The sequence below is a fragment of the Archocentrus centrarchus genome, chromosome 10, assembly GCF_007364275.1.
Source record: "Archocentrus centrarchus isolate MPI-CPG fArcCen1 chromosome 10, fArcCen1, whole genome shotgun sequence".
NCBI classification, from domain to species: Eukaryota; Metazoa; Chordata; class Actinopteri; order Cichliformes; family Cichlidae; genus Archocentrus; species Archocentrus centrarchus.
Window position 1 is genome coordinate 4,375,114 of NC_044355.1, and position 14,991 is coordinate 4,390,104.

The 14,991-nt window shown below is 43.8% G+C and overlaps 1 protein-coding gene across 1 annotated transcript in view; it reads right to left on the reverse strand.

Annotated features, from left to right (window-relative positions):
• Positions 1–1,917: 1,917 nt before the first annotated feature.
• Positions 1,918–14,991, reverse strand: part of rapgef2b (Rap guanine nucleotide exchange factor 2b) — a 119,593-nt gene continuing 106,519 nt past the window's right edge. Inside the window, exons 20-32 of the mRNA XM_030738750.1 lie at positions 14,533–14,773; positions 13,749–14,132; positions 12,384–12,595; positions 11,871–11,994; positions 11,396–11,419; positions 10,045–10,268; positions 9,720–9,887; positions 9,100–9,249; positions 8,018–8,219; positions 7,396–7,925; positions 6,129–6,419; positions 4,261–4,532; positions 1,918–3,886 (exon numbers count right to left, since the gene is read on the reverse strand). Of these exons, the coding sequence (XP_030594610.1) occupies positions 4,507–4,532; positions 6,129–6,419; positions 7,396–7,925; positions 8,018–8,219; positions 9,100–9,249; positions 9,720–9,887; positions 10,045–10,268; positions 11,396–11,419; positions 11,871–11,994; positions 12,384–12,595; positions 13,749–14,132; positions 14,533–14,773 (2,576 nt within the window). The 3' untranslated portion in view covers positions 1,918–3,886; positions 4,261–4,506. The remainder of the gene's footprint in view (positions 3,887–4,260; positions 4,533–6,128; positions 6,420–7,395; positions 7,926–8,017; positions 8,220–9,099; positions 9,250–9,719; positions 9,888–10,044; positions 10,269–11,395; positions 11,420–11,870; positions 11,995–12,383; positions 12,596–13,748; positions 14,133–14,532; positions 14,774–14,991) is intronic.

Here is a 14,991-nt window from a genome sequence, read left to right on the forward strand (position 1 = left end):
TTACAAGGCTGCACGTTTGTGTGTGTGCGTGTGTGTGTGCCGGCAGCTTCGTGTATCACATTTTGGAGAGTATGACAAATTGGGGCCCTCGGCTCTATGATAGCAGGAACCAGGACCATTGAGCTTGCATTATTCATGAGGACTGGAAATGTCGAGCTGTGATATGGTGCCGACTCACACAGCAACAGCAGAATAATGTCAGACTGCATGAGCACAGGGAGCCTCCCCATCTCAAATAATCCACACTGAAGAGATTTTTTTTTAAAGTGGCTTTCTAATGAAGTTATTCTATATTAGACAATATGATAATTTACAATTAATTTGACCTGTTTTTTTGTTTTTTAATACATTCTAACACTCAGTTTATGAGCCTAACAAACTGCAGCGTTCAGATTGTAATTGTTAACGAAACAGCGCCCTCTTGTGGTCTGAAACAAGGTCAGTAAAGTGAACAAAAAAAACAAACAACTAGGTGTGTTAGTCTTATTGAATTTGGTCAAAACAAGTGGTGTCTTTGTTGTAACAACACTTACTCATCAGTTATGTACATTGCTATTACTGGGCTGGACCCCCTTTGGCCTTTAAAATCACTTTAATTCTTTGTGGCACAGATTCAACAAGGTCCTGGAAACATTCCTCTGAGATTTTGGTCCATGTTGACATCACAGTATCACACAGTTGTTGCTGATTTGACGGCTGCACATCTGTGAGGTGAATCTCCTGTTCCACCACATCCTGTCCCTGCGCTGCATTGTGTCCTAACGGTAGCGCCGGTCATGAGCGCAGATGCTCGTCTCTGGATGAGTGATCTGGAACGATCATTTCGTTGTGTGCCTTGTGCGCACAATGAGTTGAATCTAACATCTAAATTTGGATTGAGATCTGGTGACTGTGGAGCCCATTTGAGGGCAATGTCATGTTCAAGAAACATCCTCTGACACCTGCTTCCAGATGGAAGGATCAGCTTGAACCACTGATACAAGACCGGATGGATCAGTTTTCATGTTGTTTACACCAGCCCTACCATTCAAACGCCGCTGCTGCTGCTGTGGTCAGTCTCCTTCAAAGTTCAACATGTTTGGCATTCAGAGATGCTCTGAGTTACTGTTACCTTCCTGTGAGCTCAAAGCAGTCTGCCCATTCTCCTCTGACCTCTCACATCAACACATTTTCACCCAGAGAAGTGATATCCACTCACTGGATATTTTTGGGTTATTGGGATCATTCTCTGTAAACCCTAGAGATGGTTGTGTGGGAAAATCCCAGTAGAAATACTCAGACCAGCCCATCTGGAACCACCCCCCCTCAGAGTCACTGAAATCACATTTCTAATGATCAGTTTGAACTTCAGCAGGTCGTCTTGACTGCGTCTACATGCCTAAATGCACTGAGTTGCATAAATATTTGCATTAACAAGCAGATTTCATCCTTCCATCTTCCCCAAATCAGTAAAAATATAAACCTCAGCAGTTATAGTAAACAATAAAGAGATGAATTAAAAGATTCCAGAGAAATAAAAGCAGGATGTATTTCCTGCTGGCCGGAGGCATTAGCATTAATTTAGTTCTCTCATTATGGGGACTGTAGAATTTTATTAGAAAACGAAACAGCTAATGGAAGAAATGAATGAGGAATCAAATAAATGAGAACACTAAGAGAAAAATTAGAGTTGGGATTTGCACTATTCTCAGAGCAGCAAGATGATACAAAACAAGTAAATAAAAGCAAGAGGAGACTTCAATTTCTCTTTTATTAATTCTGACAGTCTGTGGTCAGATAGAAAATTATGAGCGTTACACTTTTCAAGTTGCTTCCATGACTTGTGCAAACACTAGATGGTATCTGGAGGAAAAAAAGAAAATAAAAGAAAGACATCAAAATGCAGAAGAAATGAATAAGCGCATTTAAACCTAGGTGTTGATTCTTTATGCAGTTTTATTGATTCCCAGCTTCATATAAACTGGATGTTGAGGCATAAACATAGTACATTTGAACAAAAATATAACCAATATTTACAATTATTGTATTAAAAATACAAAAACAACCGATACATACTCCACCAATTGTCTTTTTAAAAGACATACAGGTTAAAGCAGTACAAGAAAGAATGAAGAAAAGAAGGTCATCACCAGCTAAATGTACATTTCTCACTGACATCACACATCAAACGGAGTAGCAGTTCTACCTACTACACTTATCTTTACGCTTGTACATTTTTGTGCAACTTTTTGTTTTTCGAACTAGGAATCGGCCCGCTAATATGCACATAATCGTCATGAAAGTGAATGATGCATGTAACCACTGTATTACAAACAAATTATTAACAATCCATCTGTAGCAAATACCAAAAACAAAAAAAAAACAAAACACAAAAGAAACCCAAGAAAAAAAATCAGCGTGAAGTCACAGGACACAGCGGAAAACACTGCACTCATTCAGCTTTTTTTTTTCCTGTCTGTAGTTTCCAAGACTGATCAATGTGATCAGTGCGACTGAAGAAAACAAAAAAGGTCACGTTTCACAAGTGGATTTTTAATCGTTCAAATTGGCAGCCTTGAATTTAAAAAAAAAAGTGTACTTCATTTGTCTTCCACCTCACCGGAGTCAAAAAAAAAAAACCTTCAGTCACTTCCACTGATGGTGAGATATGATGTAAAACTGGACGCAGGCATTAGCGATATACACACAGCATCCGCTGAGCTCATGTCTGTAACAGACGAGGAGAGTTTCTGAGGATGAACGCGGTAGCGCGACGACGGGGGGAGGGTAGGGGCGCGGGGTTGCTCTGTGCCGAGACAAAAAGATCTACTACACTGTAACACAGTCCGGTGAAGCCACCTGAAACCACAAACAAAACAGAAAGAAAATGCCTGACTTCCTCTTCTACTGAGTCTTAATATATTAAAAAAAATAAATTAAAAAAAAAAAAAAGAGTCAGGGGAAGTATCTTCAATAAGGCATTTCATTCCACTATTGCTTGATTCAAGACTGGCTCTTGAAACAAGGTGATTCACATTGGGGACGACCGCCTAAAGAAAGGTATGCAATCACGGCATCGTAAGGCGCTTGGACATTCATGAGACGTGGCGGAAAGAAGACAAATCTGGATTAGTGGATACTTTTATTTTGAAGGGAAAATGGGTGTATTTTAAAACTCTGTACAAGATCATGTTGCAAAGCTGGATAGACACTGATACACACTGGCAGCTTTTAAAATCATGCTGATGTTCACCCCTGCTGCTGGTCTGAGATCCTTTCATCAATAAAAATAAAGGAATGAAAGGCAACATTTCTAATATTAGTGCTCGATTGCCGCTCACAGTTTGTACTATGATTCATACGTTTCTCGCTTTAGCTCGTGTGCCTCTAAATGCACCGTAGAGAGCGACACCGAGGGGGGTCTCGCGTGATTCTCAGCGGATCGCCTCTGTGCTTTTACATATCACCATCAAAACTCTCGGTGTAACACAAAGCAACACAATGATACAAAGACTGAGATATAACCAGACACGCGCCGCTGATATGGTTCACTCATACCCTGGTATCCGGGGGGGGGGCCAAGCATCTGGTAACATCTGGGATTGTGCTGAAAGTGCTAGCTTTTGAATTAAACTGTGATTTTGTGTATGCTTGGGTATGTAAAAGGTTTGTGTGTGTGTGTGTGTGTGTGTGTGTGTGTGTGCGTTGGTTCTCCCGCCTGAGTCCTCCTCCTAGCTCTTTGATTTAAACCAACAAGTGATTAGCTTTTACACGTGAACATGAGATAATACTGGATTCAGAGTTCAATCGCTCAGCAACAGATGGGTCATTTCAGTCCAGGCAGAGAAACGATGGGCTGACTTGGTTTCTCTTTTCGGTCCCCCAGAGTGCAATCAAAGAAAGCAAACTGAAAAACAAACCAAAAAAAAAAAATTTAAAATCTAGTGGGAAGTTGAAAATTAAGAGTCAAGTCAACCGTCGTTTCTCTCTGTCTTCAACAATAGTCTGTTCTGTTCTCTTATTTGTTCTGTTTTGTAGAAAATGAGAAAGTGCAGATGAAGCTCAACATGTCATGATGCTGTGGTGTCAACAGGAGGGTTTGGGGTTTTGTTACTGAGGGGTGGGGTGGGGGCAGTCTTAAGAAGTCGGTCCTGTTTGTAACAGTAACATCTACGTGGTTTTGTGTGTCTGCGGCCAGGTTGACCCCCAACGCCAGTCAGGTTTCTGCAGTCTTATTTTTTCCAAAGTGCCAGGCTTTTTTTTTTTTTTTTGTTCCATCACCTTTGACCTTCTCTCCATCTCTTCTTCACAGTATTTTTTGCATGCAGGGTCATTCAACCCCCCATGATGCTTTAAGGCAGAGGAGGGAGATGAGCAGAGGAATCCACCGATAAGGAGGGAGAGCCAAGTGGAGGAGGCAGGCACGTTACGTCACTGATGAGTCTGTTTGTCTGTCTCTTTAATCCTGCCCACCCCGAACAAGGGGCACTTCAAGTTACTGCAAAAAAAGATGTCCACTGAGGTCCCTCAGACCGCTGACACCTGTTCATCCTCTGTGGAGAGAGAAACAAAGGCAGAGGAAGGTTACAATAAATGAATGCACGAACTACTATGTAATAATGTAGAACAGTTAATGAGATCAGCAGCAGCAATGTGTAGAATGATGAAAATTAGGTCACAAAGACACACTTCAAGAAGCTATTATGTACTGCAATGCCAACAATATTACTAAAGAATGCCATTATTTTCCTGATCAACTTTAACTGACATCAACTTGAGACGGATTCTGTCAGTTTAGGGATGTTTGTGCAGTAATAGCCTCAGGATTGGACACAAACAACTCACTGGTACCAAACTAACTGTTCATTTGCTGCTCAGTTATCTGAAGGTAGCATGTAGGAGTGTATGCACCATGCTGCTTGCATAGTTTGGCCTGGGATAATTAACAACCAGCTAATGCCAGCTCTGGAGTTAAATTTCAGATATATTCACTACTGCAACACTTGAATTTGCTTTTTTGCTCCTGCCTCTGACATATATAATAAACAGTGTGAACATTCCTACGTTTTTTTTTTTTAGTGGTGCATTTTTGGTGCGCTCTGAAATATAACCAATGGTAAAACACTATCTTTAGGGGACACATTATTCCTGATATATAGTTGTAACCAGAAGCTTATTTAAGCTTCCTTCTGGAACCTTCCTCCACTCGAAGTGCACTGCAGCATCTATTTTTTAGCAGGTTTGACATAATTTTTTGACATTTTGACGCCTGACCCATTGTTGTCAGTTTCTTGTGTCTTAGCAGCAGGAAAATTCTGACTGTTTCTTTCCCTGTTTTCCCTTCCGACAGCCTCTTTCATAAACTCACAAGTTGCAGTTTGCATTTATTAGTGTTACTGCTTTACGTGTGTAAACACACAGCTGTTTCACAGGCAGCAAAACTACCTAAATCAAACTGAACTACCTAAACTAAAACATTTTTTTTCAACCTTGCACATTGGCTGTTATTAAAATACTGAAAATCACTTTATTCTACAAATTTACTAAATAACACGTGCACATCTATACACATTTTGGTCTTTCTTCTCAACATCAGACCAATAAATGATACAAAGTTCATCCAGAGTCACTGCAGGTGAGTCAGGGGCGTGCTGGTGCAGGTGGATGGAGGTGCATGTTTTCAGGCATTGACTGCATGGGTGAGAGGATCCTAACACCGTGTCTGCTGATGAATGCTGTTTGGACACGGTGTGTGAGAAAGTGAGAGAAGAAGAGCAGAATGCGTGGTGGCAGAGAAGTAGTGAGTCTAATCCAGTAAGTATGACTCATGCATGATGACATATTGCGGGTAAGAGGTGAGGGTCCCATTCCAAATCAACAATTTCCAGATCAAATGCAATTTCCACTGACTTTTGGAATTTGGAGTGGGACCGATCCTACTAGTGCTGGGAGGGGTTGTATGCATCTCCGCTGACATGCAGGTTCACTTGTGTGGAGGGGGCAACCTCATAAATTAGTTTTTACCTGCCTTGGGGGGTCGGGCCCTGCCTGTTAACCCCCGTACACACACTCTCATGGTCTGGGAGTCTCTGGTGTATGCTGTGCCACTGGCTTCCTCAGAGCGACTAGTTTGGAAGACAAGGACTCACCCTCCTCTTCCTCCTCAGGCTCTTGCTCCTCGGCCGGTGAGCGAGTGCGGTGGAGGCCGCCTGCCCGGTGCTTGGCCCCCTGGTGGGCCTGGTGGGAGTCGGGCGACTGGGTGACCATGCGTGAGCGCTGCAAAGCCGTGGTGTAGTCCGGTGGCCGCCGGCCTGAGTGGGTCACTGTGGACGTGGGAACAGACTGGGCTGGGTGCTGTCCCTCAGCGAGGTCGGAGATGGTCAGGGCAGTGTAGCCGGGGGGAGTTGGGGGAGGCTCACGGTAACGGCCCTCTTTTCGAGCTGAGGGGATGCAAAAGAGGGACACGTGATGATGATGATGATGATGTGTTTTTGAAGCATTTTTGGCAGTGACAGCAGAAGATGACAAATCAAAAATGAAGGGAGAAAGAGGATGACATTGAAGATGTTATCTTAAATCCAGACTGCTGTACTGCATAGAAAAAGAAAAGACTCATGATCAACTAGGATGAAGGATTACCTAATAAGTTTGGGATCTACACTCAATTCCTTTGTTTGCCAAAAGTTACATGAGAAGCAATCTGGGAGCCCATCAGCTATCCTCTAATGACTTGGCCTCTGGGATGACTGATATTTGGGGGTTTTCAGTGCAGCCAATGGACACTGGGGCCAAAATTCTGGACCCGAGTCACTGTTTAGGAATGTACATTAAAACTGTTAAAAGCTGATGGTTTCCAGATACTTTTCCCTCTCGTTCTTTGCAGGGACAACCACAGCCTGCCCAAACATCATTGGTTAAAATGAACTGAATTACAAACTAAAGCCACAAAGACATTTGTTTGTTTAATCGAGTGGTTTTCAAACTGTGGGGCAGACCCTATTAATGGGACACTGAGCCACTGCAGGAGGAGTGTGGCTAACTGGGGAAAATATGGAGTGATTAGTCCTAACCGCTGGAATCTTTACATTATTTTAAGTGTAAAATGTGCAGTGTTTATATAGTGGATAAGTTTGGGTTTCTTGGTGAATCTCCTCATGACTGTGATGTAGCAAAGACTTCACAAAGTCACTGCAACCCAGCCAGTAAACAGTCAAACTCATATTGCACCATAAACACAATTAGTTTTTCTTATTCTCTGATTTTTGCTCATCTTTTGCTGCTGGTCTTTTTGTCCATATGCCTCTTGCTGTACTTGAGCAATAAGCTGACAGCCCAGTGCCAGTAAAAATGTGGTGCAATTTCATACAGTAGCTGAAACAAATCAAAGAAACAGGACAATGGAGAGCAGTCACTCACAAATGACTCCTTTACTCCCGACAGTGATGGGTGATGGAGATGGTCGGCCGAGCTGCTTCGCCTCCTCTGACCCGGTGGATGTGATGCTACTTGTTTCTGGGTCAGCGCTGACGTCCTTTCCTCCTCTCCTCTTTATGGTGCCCGTGTCCCCCTCAGAGTCTTCCCCCCAGTACGCTGCTGAGGATGAGGAGGAGCTAGCAGATGCCCAGCTGCCCCTGGCCTGTGCTGCCCACAGTGCAGCAGGTCCCCCTAATAAGGTATCTGGTCCCCCTGGAGGGAGCCCTCCAATGCCTCCTCCACTTCCACCACCACCAAAGGCCAGAGTTTCCCAGCTACGTCCTTGCTGCATGGTCTGGATATTGTCGTGGGAACCAGAGGAGCAGGAGGTCCAGGAGCCGCGGCCACTGTCTGCAGCATCGAGGGAAACACGGTCGCCCTGATCCTGAGTCAGTTCCTCAGAACTGGGTGAGGAGAGTACTGTAGGACAGCCAGCGTAAATGCCCCGACAGTCCTGCATCGATGAATATGACCTAGGATATAATGTAAAAGAAGATGTAATAAAAATGACTTCACCTCAAATCAAATACCCAAAAAACTCTTGTTGAGTTCTAAATGTTCCTACCCTAGACTGTACTGATCGGGGTCAGTCGTGGCTCTTCGTTCCAGCCTCGATCCCCCGATGTGAGAATCCCCGACTACTCCGGAGTGACGGAGTCTCCTCGCCTCCTGGGCCATGTCGAAAGAGGAGTTACTAACAAGACTGGAGCGAGAGGAGATCTCACTGTGACCAGAGTCTGAGTAGGTGTCTCCCATCCTGTTGTAACCTGGAAGACAAAAGGAAGAGGTGGCACAAGATACATTTATGTCTGGACTGTAAATCAGGATTTATAATTATGATGAGGTACAGAGCGATTTGAATTCTTATTTGTTGGTAAATGTAACCAGGAATTATTAAGAAAAACGATCAACTTAAAAGTGTTTACCTCAATTATCAGTGTGTTGTAGCAAGAAATAAACGTGGCCGGCTAAATTCAGTTTGTTTACATTTTGCAGGAAAATAACCTACTATAAATTAACCTTTATTCACATATTATCTCCGTCAGCTTTGAGCATCGTGTATTGTGTAAGTTAATCTACCAAGTCTCAGTTTTAGATTCTTACTTAAACAGTAGTTTTCTACCGCATTTCAGGAGTGAACACGATGCAGAAAACTAGCAAAGTCAGCAAAAATTATCTGGGAAAGTGTGAAGAACTCATTGTGCCGACTGCTGACACATGTAAGTGCAAATTTTCTTGTTTTAGGCGACAGCCATTAAAATACTTGTGGTCATATCTCCGAGCATCATAAGTTGAGATCATCTTAATAACCTAGCCACTAATTAATGAAGTGCCAGGGCCATGCCGACTTTATTCACTTCTAGCATTTTCAAATTCATGGATTGATCATTTCTGGTAGCTTTTTTCAGGGAACATTACTTCAATAAAACAATGATTTTTATGTTTATAGCAGCTTAAATTATTTTAGGTGTAAAGCAACTTGGTGAGTTTGGAAATAACACGGTGACGGAAAAAAGTAAACATACTGGTCTCATCCTCATAAAAATGAGTCATTTTGCAGTACATAGGTTAGCCACCAGGTGGCATCTGTAGCACACCATGACTGCAGTCTGGAGAGCCCTGTCAGAGGGAGGATTATTGGCTTACCCTTCTTGGGCGAGCTCTGGGGGGAGGTGGGAGGGGAGGAGAGCTGGGAGGAGGCGTTGGACATGGCGTCCTCTGGCTGCCTCCGGTGTCTTTCGCTCCCTTCCTCTGAAAGAGACAGGATCTTCTTCAGAGACTGAGGGGAACTGGTGCCTGTGGACATTTGCAAAAGGATGAGCAGAATTAACACGAGGAACGCTGCCAGTCCCCAAGGGTGCTGAGACGCTAAGCGGCATTGTCTGGGATTTTTTTTTTTTTTTTTTTTTTGGCATTTGCTTATTGCCAGACAGCCTCTTGGTGGCAGCACTGTCACAAAGAAGCTGGATCAGCCATTGTCTGCAAATAAATGGATGAGGACGAGGAAAACGAGACAACTGCAGCATGTAGAAGGACAAGGGAACAGGAAATTTAATCAGACTACTTTTCACTCAGTCATTAACTGTTACTACTGCCACCTGTAGGGACGATTAAACAAGGATTTTACCTTCAATACAATGAATGTTCACAATCAAAGCTTTATTCTAAAACAGTACAGGTGCATCATGCTTTCTCTCAATGAAAAAAATACTAAAATGTTAATTGAGTACTTGAGTACTGATGGTTATGCTTAGTCTTCATCTTACCAAATGGTGGCAGATCCTTGACTGGCACTTTCTTTCGGGATGGGTAAAGGGCCACAGCAGGGACCTGCAGGCCCTGGTTTCCTTTGGCCAGCTGGCCCCTCTGTTGACTCGCAGCTCTGGGCACAACTGGAGAAGTGTCTGGTCGTTTCCCGCCTGCATTCTTGGGCACTGAGTAGTGGGAAATAAGTCAGTACACCGTATATAATTCAAATTACACTTATAGTTATGTGTGTGTCAAAAAGGACTTATGACTTATATTTTTCCCTATTAAAATTCCCCAAACCCCAACAACTATAAAAAGGAGGAAAAACTGTGACAAACTCACGCGTACTGATGGAGGGTTCACACTGTAGCGAGAGCGTCTGAAGACTCTCCTCGTTCGTTTCCAGGCTGAGGTTGGACAGGTACTGTTTGACCTTCCTGGCCATCTGGGCGTCCTCGTAAAGCTTTTTGGCGTTTAGGAAGGAGCTGCGTCGCACCCGCTTCTTGTGCCCACCCGTCTGTGTGACGTCGAGCACGGCCGCATTGGCGCTACCCTGACTTAGAGACCTGCGTGTGCACATGAACACACAGAGGAACAGAGACGCACAAACAGAAGGTGGCAGAGAAAGGCATATTAATGCACTGGCTTCAGACTGTAAATTATTCAAGTTTTAAGTAGGACTGTATATTCACTAGGAGGCTACACAAGGAGCACGGTATTTAAACTTGGACATGCAGAGAGCAGCTTTAGTCATTTCTTCCAACTCCAAAACATTCCAGGCATTCCAGACGGCAGAGGGAGGGGGGGGTTGAGCGATGACGGCTGGTGTCAAACAACAGGGTAGTAGAAAGAGGGGCTAGTGTAGCGCAGTCATAGTTTACATTTCTGTGGCTTGAGTCAGAGCTGGTAGTAGTAGTAAAAGCATTTTTCTTTTTTTTCTCTCTTTTTTTTTTTTGCACATGGCCTCAGCCAAACAGCACCCTGACAGTCGCCTGCGGTGTCAGTCAACGAGAAGCCACGTTTGTTCTCGTTAGTGGAATGAAATTTATCAGGTCTCATGTGAACATTTTCGAGTAGTACCTTATAACAACAACTACAAACCACATTTCAGAGCTATTACTCTACGAGACAACAATCTCACAGGTGCAAGGCACGGATTTTTTCCTTTTTTCTTTGAGCAAATGAAATGTAAACATGCATGTTTCCTATTAAAATGTTGGCTGCGCACAATGGCGTCCCCATTTGACCACAAGAATGTAAAGCATGATGAAGAGTATTTTACAGTTTGGAGCTCTGATAAGCAGATCAAACATCAATGACAGGCAAAACACTGACACAGAAGCTGCATGCATTTTGTTGGGAAACAACATATAACAAAAAGGTCACATCTGCTAATGTAAAGCTGGACATAATCCAGTCTTTAATATTTTCCATCTGTGTGTCCAATTTACATTGTAAACAGTGATGCATCCCACTTAAGTTTATTGATTCTCAAATAATCCAGTAAAACCTTATGTTGGCACATGTGACCTTTGTTCTACTGAATATCCTTAGGTTAGTTTTAAGCTGAGTTAGTAGGATTTAACTCAGAATGGTTAATGAAAACAAGGTTTCAGAAAGGAAGAAAAGAAGCACGCAGAAAGAAGAGGGCATGGTGCAGAGAGGGCAAAGGTTGTAGGGTCACCAAACTTACCCTAAACTTCTCCATTTCTTCTTCCTAGAGGGTGTGTGCCATGAACAGAGAAGCATGGAGGGCAAGGGGGTGGATGAGTTGAAAGAGAAAGACAAGAGACAAAGCTTAGGACAGGAAAGACCACCAAGATCACCAAAGAGAAGCAATGTCACCGACAGACCCACGTGAAAGTCAGCAGAAAGGAAATCAAATGGTAACGCTCCACTAAGAAGAGACATCATTAGACAAAGAGACTTTCACAGAAGCACTGAGCACATCTTATGCCAACAATGTGTACAAGGAAACAGTTGCTAGACGAAGCAGTTGCCAAAGGGAACAGCTGCTTGAAGGAAAAGCGTGAGGCAGAAATTTGACTCAATCTATGTGAACTGGCTAACCCCACAGAGCCGGTTAGTCAGCGTAGTGCTGGCTGGTCCTACAGGGAGAGTGATGGATGCTTAAGAATCTAAAAATCTGGCTTTCCTAAACATCTTACCTTGTTCGGAACATGAGGGCTGGGTCCATGTTGACGGAAGCCATGCGACCGACATGGCGAATTTCTTTGGCAATCATCCTCAGCTTCTCAAAGTTCACCAGGCCGTCCACTTTAGAGTCATTGCCTGAAAAATTCAGGAAAAAAGAAAGATTACACAGATTAAAAGCTGGGAAGGGTGACAGGGGACTGCGAGGGGATCTCTCTCTCTCTTGAATATGATACAATGGTGATTAAACTCAGTGGTTTTTGAATTGGTTTTAGGCTGACAACCATCAGGAGTATCTGGCAACACTGACTACTCCTTCCCCTAAAATGGTGCCGATTCTGCAGCTGTGTATTATGTAGTGTAACGAGTGAACAATCTGAGCTAAACGGAGATAAAATAAAGGTATCAGGGAATCAGCCACATCTACAGCAAGAGACACTGCACCACTATTAAAATACTGCCATTCAAAGAAGTTGAAGGAAGCTGTAATTATTTTATGAAGTCAAAGTAACCTCAAGTTGTTTTACCTTCATGTAGAAAGGTGAGGTCCTTCTTGATGACAGGGAACAAGGGGATGATTGGTGGCTGGAGGTTCTGATTGTTGAGGACATTCCTGTACTTGGCCATATTTCTGGAAGGGTCAAAGAGGTCCTGCAGATCCCCGAACAGCTTCTCATACTTGCTCGGCAACTTCTCCCACGTCCCCCTTAGTCTGGAGACTGGAGCCAGGTTAAGACCGCTGTGGGGAAATCCGCAGTGATCAGTACCAGTACAACAACTTGTACAGACATTGCATCAGCTAAGGAACTTAGGTACACTCACACACATCACTCCATCCATCCACTGTACAAGATCAATAGGACCCTAAGAGCATTTACCAGGAATTCAATGGGGATGTGGAAAACAACACTAGATGCAGAAGTCACCCTCAAGGATTTACCAAGGAGATGCTCTGTCCCCACTGCTGTTTGGCATAGGCCTGAACTCCCTCAGCCAGATCATGAGCAAGACAGGATATGGATACCGATTACAGAATGGAGCAAACATCAGCCACGGATAAGCCATGGATAAACTCAAGCTGTATGTCAGGAGTGAACAAGGCATCGATTCACTGATCCACACCACACGGATCTACGACAGTGACATCAGAAGTCTAGTTGGATGGTAACAAAGAGAGGGGAGGTAGTCAGAACTGAGGATTGCACTACCAGAAGGCAACATTGCAGACATTAAAGACTACTATAAGTACCTTAGAATCTCATAAGCAAAATGGGAACCATGAAGAGGCTGCTAGGAAAGTTGCAACTCACAAATACTCGCAGAGATTAAGACCTGAAGAGTCAACTTAATGGGAAGAACACCACCAATGCCCTGCCAGTCATCAGATACCCTGCTGGGATAATAACCTGGCCAAAGGAGGCGATAGAAACCACTGACATCAAGACAAGAAAGCCTCCAAAGGCGGCCGAGAATGACTGAGCTAAGATCCTGTGGGACTTCCAGATACAGATGGACAAACTAGTGATGGCCAAACAACTGGACATGATACTGGACATCAGGAAAAAGGAACACAAAAAGCTTGAGAAATACGAAGGTCCCTGTGGTAATCGGAACACTCGGGGCAGTGACCCCCAAAGTGAGGAAGTGGCTCCAACAGATTCCAGGAACAACATCCAAAATCTCTGTCCAGAAGAGCACAGTCCTAGGAACAGCTAAGATATTGTGATACTGTGTAGGACTCTCAAGCTCTGAGGCCTCTGGTTGAGGACCCGAGTTTTTAATCTATCTGTCAAATACAGACAGATTAAAATGGGTGAGTGTGTCCCAACATTTGACTGGTTCTGTATATAAAACAAATCAGTTTATTGTATGCTCATCGTTGCTCGTCTCACCTGATGATGGCAAACATGGAACTGAAGTTCTTGCACTCGCGACAGTGCAGGGCTATCTTGATGAAGTGCTTGATGATCTTCATGCGTTTGAGCTGGTTCGGTTCCCGTGTCACCTCCGTTGCCACCCAGAAGGTCTCGTGGTTAATTGCCTCCTCGAAGCGCTTGAGGCTGGCAGAGCCGGTCTTTGAGCGCAGCTTGAAAAGGTCATCGATGTATTCGGTGGGCTCGATGGCGCAGAAAAGTTCAAAGGCCCGCATGGAGAGCTGCGTGGCCACCTCCACGGTGCTGAGCTGTAGCAAAGAGATCTGTCCTTCTCGAAGGAGGTCTTGGGCATCTTCATCGGAACATAACGTCTCTGTCTCCATGTTGCTCTTTAGGTAGTATCTGATGATGGAAGGAGATGCACGTTAAAAGACTGCTTAAACATTTTCAGTTTCTCTGTGAGAATTTTCTGCTAGTCAGTGATTCCAAATAGCTTTGGATTTTTAATGCTGGCTTGATAAAACAACCAATTTCAATCGATCCATCACCTTAGGTTCTTGGAAAAGATGAACTGAAGTCAATCAATTAAACCTAATTTATTCTTATATGTCCTTTATTTAACAAGGATAGCCTCTTGGGTTTAAACTGTTTTGTCCTACCAAAATGGCAATAAAATGATACCGTGACATCATCCATGTAAAAAGACCAAGGAATGGGGGGAAAATGACCTTTTCCCTCCCATCTCTACCCCTTATATGCCTTTAATATTGCGGTTTGCACATCAGGATATAGAGGTCATTACCTGCCGCTCAGCTGAATCCTGTCGGCTAGTTTAGAAAGTTGATCCGGTAATCGCCTCTGCTTGATAACTCCCTCAGGTGTGACAGATACCTCACATAGTGAATAAGCCTCTGGTGCAGCAGTCAGGGCGAACTCCCTGATAGCCTGGGCCACCACTTCCTTAGCTGTTGTGTCCTTCCCGATCATGATGTACCGAGACTGCTGGTCCGCCTTGAAGACTCGTAATACCTGGTCTGACATATCTGGGAAGAACAAACAGCGGTATTTGTGATACACGTTACGGTTTTCCTCCTGAAATTTGAGCAGTTTGGATCTCATCAAGAAACAGTGACTGATTAATTGATTGATCGTCAAGCTTTATCATGAGCTGATCACCGCTCCTGTAAAAGCCACACCAGCGTCTCTGTTGATCACCCACAAACCTTGATTTCCAGATCAGATAAATCCCCATGAAAACATG